The sequence below is a fragment of the Fringilla coelebs genome (assembly GCF_963513975.1).
Source record: "Fringilla coelebs genome assembly, chromosome: 10".
Taxonomy (NCBI): Eukaryota; Metazoa; Chordata; class Aves; order Passeriformes; family Fringillidae; genus Fringilla; species Fringilla coelebs.
Genome location: NC_140036.1, coordinates 14,883,368 through 14,888,720, shown reverse-complemented (window position 1 = coordinate 14,888,720; position 5,353 = coordinate 14,883,368). Strand labels below are relative to the sequence as shown.

The window sequence follows — 5,353 nt, the reverse complement described above, 5'->3', positions numbered from 1 at the left end:
CACTGAGAGAGCACAGGCAGAGAGGTCAGGCAGGCTGAATTCAGCCTTTGGTGACCTGCCCTGCCCATGACAAACAAAGGGGAATCTTTGCTGTCATCTGGAATCCAGCTTAGGGGAAAATTCAGCATCTTTCTTCAATAATTTGAGCACTAGTCAGGCTAATACCTCCAAGTAATAACTTTGGTTGAGAAGATCCTGCTTGGGCACAAGGCAGTCTGGATGGCTTCTTGAAGTATTTTTCCATCCTGTCTGCAGTGATCGCCTCAAAGAAAATGTCATTCTTTATCCTAATAGATTTCTGTAGCTAAGTATTTAGTACCTAAACCCCTAATTCATGACAGTGGGGAACTTCCATATGGGTCTTGGGCCAGTCAGAGCTTCTGGTCTGCAGTGCTAGGGCAAGAGTAGCTGAGGACAGTCATCATGAAATTAAGAACAGCTCAAATGAGCAAACTCACGGGTTTTTTTAAGGTTCTGCAACCAGCTCCTGCCCCTGCTACTCCTACATAATCCCTGTCTCTTGTTTTCTCTTCCCTGGCCATAAATTTGCTGCCTTTTGCACTAGACAAATCTGATATGCTGTGCTAAATATTTTAAATGTGGCAAATGATCCTTCATCACAGAGTGGCATGATTGCATTGCAATGTATTAGAACAACATGACTTTGCCAGAGGGTGTTTCCTGGCGCGGTGCCGGGTGAAGGAAGCAGCCCAAGCTTGAAGTAACTACCAAGTCATTTATCAACATTTGGTCCTAAAATACATGGGCCTGCACCAGCTCAAGCAGCCTTAGAGAGATAAATCTACAGGCTGAGCCAGAAACCCCAAATGCAGACAGGCCTTTGAGGAAGCTTCTTGAAATCCAGAGATATCAAAATGTCAAGCTGAAGTCCTGTGACAGATTCAACGCATACTTTTGACATTTGTTCTGTTGCATTTAGTCTCGTTTTTCAGATTCAGATGAAATTTGTGCTGCTTTTCAGTCTCTCAGCCGACCTGTGGAAAAGGCTGATTTGATCTTACACTCCTTTGGCACGATGGAAGATCTTGATTGAACCAAATAGGATCCCTGAAAGCCAACATGTGGTGTCTAGAGCTTGTTTTCCTTCATAACATCCTCGTAAGATGGAGGCAATTCAGTTCCCCCGAGGCTGAAGCAAGGGGCAGGAGAAGAGGAAAACTCTGCAGTCCTGCAGGAGCTCAGGGATCTGGAGAATGGGCACGGAGGTGCTTCAGTAGCTGGAGAAAAAGCAAAGTTGCAACTGTACAGCAGACAGGTGTGAAGGGCAAGTGTGGGAGTAAGAGGGGTGAGCCCAGGAGGAGCTGCCAAACCACTTGGAAACAAGAAAGGCACAGATGTAATTTTTGAAAGATGGCATCACAAAGTCTTTCACCACAAACTCCAGATACAAGAAGTTGGGACAGAAGAATTTGGGTGGGTCCTCTCTGTGGAGACACTGTCTATGACCACACAGAAAGCAGGTAATATGTCCTCTGGGAAGGGCTTAGCCTAATGACAGGATTAGCTTTATTTTTCTTGGAGGGATGCTGTCTGGCTCAGCCTGCTGATGCTGCTGGCCATACTCCAGATCAGTTCTGGTTGCTACACAGTCGTTATAGCCCAGTCCTCAAAATCTGGGTGCTCCTGGGGGAATGTTGAGGGTGGCTACCGCAATGAACAGCACCCACCAGGACAATCTTTTGACAGACCAGGGTGTGTTAGCCAGTTGAGCTGTACTGGAGTGGCTCGAGTTAGACCAGTACAGTTTTGCCTGAGTAAGAAATGAAGGACACATGCTGGAAAGGGCTGCCTGACCCCAGAGCCTGTGGCTGCATGTCTTGGACCACTGAGTGGCCTGGACATGCTCCAAGATGCCAGAGCTGGGCACCCCACTGTTCACCAGCAATACAGCCCCTGGCTGCATCCCAGCTCCCAAGCCTGACTGCTTTTTTCTGTGCTGTGGACGGGCCGCAGGAAGGCCACCAGGGCCATCAGGACCTTGCAGTAGGGAGAGGACTCACCACAAAAGGTATCTGAGCTGCTGAGGGCAAAGACAGCCACAGTCCGTCGGGGGAGGCAGCTCTGCTGCTTCAGCCAGCACTGCAGGCAGCAGCAGATCCCGCAGGACAGGAGCAGGGCCAGGAAAAACAACACCAGGAACCTGAGGCAGAGGCAGCAGGGGAGGAACAGCACTGTCACCATCTGTGGGCGGCACCAACAGATGGCTGCGTCTTCAAATTAACATATTCATTAACATCTTGTGCAAGTAGCCATTAAATGTTGCGGTTTCCCCACCAGCACACTGGACATGATCAAAGTCCCCAGAAACCAATGTCTTACTCCTGAGTGCTCAGCAGCCAGTGCTGGCTGGAAATTCAAATGTTTCTCCCTGACACAATCCATCATTTTTTCCCAGCTCAGTTGTCAGTGTGCAGTGAGGAGGATATGGACAAATGATTTCCATTAGTTTGTAAAGACAGAACACAGGGACAGCCCAGGAGCAATGCTCTCTAGATATCAGTCTCTCTTGATGCCTTTCTCTCTGTATATCCATCAAAGAATATTATTTGCCAGTTTTCCCCTTAAAGCAGATCTGAAGCTTACCACACATACCAGCTGCTAAAGTTTTCATCGCTCTGTCCAACGCACCTAAAAAGGGAAGAATAAAAAGGACTCCCAGTCCAGCGTGAGGGGGCTGTTGTACCCACCCCAGCACATCCACCAACACAAAGACAAGCACCATCAGTAAGTAGGAGATGGAGACGTTTTCTTCCATGAAGGGAGCCCATTAAAAATTTTTCTATGTGGATGGGAGCAATGCAGATGATGCAAGAAGCAGAGTGCCACTTGTTTGCCTTTCAACACTGGCACCCACCACCAGCATTTTTGATGAAAACATAAAGGGCTGCCAGCCTGTATTTCCTCTTTTGGAAAAAACAACCAACCCTAAATGGTCTTTTGCTGGAAGTCCGCATTCCTTTTGCTTTGCTGGTGTGCAGGCAGGAGCACTGCACTCCTGAAAGAGCCTGGGGTGGGGGCAGTTGTGGGGGAGAGAATGAAGCCACACTCACCTCTTGCCAAGCCCACAGTCTGACCCGGAGTCTGCTGACTAAAAACACACATGTAAATCAGACAGGGCAGGTATGCTTTGTTTTTTACAATTTACCAGTATAATTTCTGTTCTTAGAGTGGAAAATTGGAGAGGAAGAGCAAAAGGAGTGCTGATCGTGCAGGGTTGAAACCAGTCCTCTCCTTAGGGATCTGCCTCTGTGGGGCTCTGCCTTGAGCCAGCCCAAATTGAAACCAGCAGAGAACCTTACCAAGAGCTCAATAAATTCAATAGCTTGCAGATGAAAGCTAGGCCAAGGAGAAAGCCTTCCTTTTGATGTGAAAGAGGGAAAGGCAAGAGCAGGGAAACACTGGCTGGAGTCTGAGACCTGCTTGCTGAATTAGGCTTTGCTATTCAGAAATACCTGCTGAAAATGCCCATAACCAAATTCTTCTTCTGTGGCTCCTTTTTTTTCTTTTTTTTCTTTTTTTTTGGGGGGGGAGCTAATTGTGAATGCAGCAGTAAATTGGAGCTGTTTTGACCAGAAGTGTGCTCTACCCAGCATTTCAGATAGTAGTGGTGCATCATTCCCAGAGTCAGGTTTCAGGTGTTTCAAATATGTGAAGCTGAAACTTGTTTTTCAGGTATATTTTCTATTCTCAGCTTAAGCCAGTTTATTTTTGCAAGCCTTGTTGATCTTAGCCTCAGTTTTGTATTATCTGTGCAAAAAGTAACCAGAGCAGTTCATCAGTATAATTGAATCCAATTCAATAGATTCTTTTGCCTGACTGGTGTTAGGTGTGTTATTACAGTTGCCCAATGTTGCTACAAAAAAATTTCAGATCAGGTATAGAGTTGTGATAACACTGGAAAGCAGAATGAGCAAGATAGAGGAATTTAGATTTGTTTCTTGGGAAAAAAACCTATTGGAATGTAATTTGTACATAATTACTTTGGATTTCCCTCTGCATATATCCAGAGGAGTTAGAGATTTTTGACTTTGAGTCAAACTGAAGGCTCTGTTCTGAACTAGAAATCTGTATCAAATCTGCATAACAGAAACATCTCTTTTAAAATCTCTAATTAACAGGTTCTTTTTGTTATGCAAACCTCAAGCCACTGTAAACAGTAAGAAATCCCCCATCAGATCTTTTTAATGTGCCTGATCCTGTGCACACACTGCCTTTCAGTCCCTAGTTTCACCAGAGGTCTTTGGGTATAGTAAGTCTTTAATATAAAGGATTATCTGTGAAATTTCATGAGTGGCTGAAATTCAAATGAGGAATAGAGAAAAAGACAGAAGCTTCAACTCTTCCAGACGTGTCCTTTTAAAACTGAGCTAATTTGCCATGTCACACATGCACCCTGATGCAGAATATTTTAATTCTTTTGGGTATTTTTTGCATTTCAACAAGTCAAAAGCAGATAGCTGATTGCTGTGATTATATGTATCCTGAGTATTCTTCATGGCTGAATGACAACCTCTGGCCTCTCTTTTATCATCCTTCACACCAGCACAGCAGGTTAACTACACCTTAGTGTAGTTAACCTGCAGCAAAGTGCATCTGCTCTGAGGCAGGAATCTGTCACAGCAGCCAAACACCCACCGGTGCTGCTGAAGCCCCAAACTCTTCCATCTCAATAGCCACAGACAGAATAAAGGACAAAGGCAGTAGTGGTTTCTCTGCATTAATTGGAATTTTTGTGAGCATTAAATCTTCCCCAAATTCATTAGGTCCTCAAAAAAATCCTTCACAAAATAATAATAAAAAAAGGAAGCTGATTACTAAATTCTAAAAAAGTTGGGGCCTTCCCACCCCCCCGCCCCTGCCAAAAATCCCTAAAATCAGCCTGGTCTCAGTGAAAGGTTTGGTTACCTGGAAGAAGGTTAAACAGAGAATTGTAGTTCCTGCTGTGATCCATGAAGTTAAACACAAAGCTCCAGGCCTCCGCATCATTAATGTGAGAAACATTGGAAGAGCTTTGTTTGCAGCAGTGCTTTACCCTCTGTAATTTGGGGCTTTTAAAACTTCTCCGCACATGGTGCCTGCAGCCAGAGAACACGTTACCCAATGGCTTCCTGTGCCTCAGAAATTACCGCTAGCCAGGGAGCGAATTTGGGTTTGCAGGGACACGAACTGCTACCAGAAGTTAAAGGAACATTGGTTTCAGGTCAGCACCTTGCAGTTGTTTCAGTATTTTCTGAGCTATTCACAAATTGTTGCTGCTGAGGCTTAGTTCCATATTAACCCACGGCTGCATTTAACAGGACTTGCTACAAGAAAAGTCACTGGTGTTGTGCAG

The 5,353-nt window shown here is 45.2% G+C and overlaps 1 protein-coding gene across 1 annotated transcript; it reads right to left on the bottom strand.

Moving 5' to 3' along the window:
- Positions 1-1,089: 1,089 nt before the first annotated feature.
- On the bottom strand, positions 1,090-5,004 carry TMEM207 (transmembrane protein 207; the record flags this gene model as incomplete). Its single annotated transcript, XM_084212332.1, has 5 exons — positions 1,090-1,238; positions 2,022-2,161; positions 2,605-2,649; positions 3,072-3,109; positions 4,927-5,004. The coding sequence occupies 5 exons, from the start codon at positions 5,002-5,004 to the stop codon at positions 1,090-1,092; spliced, it is 450 nt and encodes a 149-aa protein (XP_084068458.1).
- Positions 5,005-5,353: the final 349 nt, after the last annotated feature.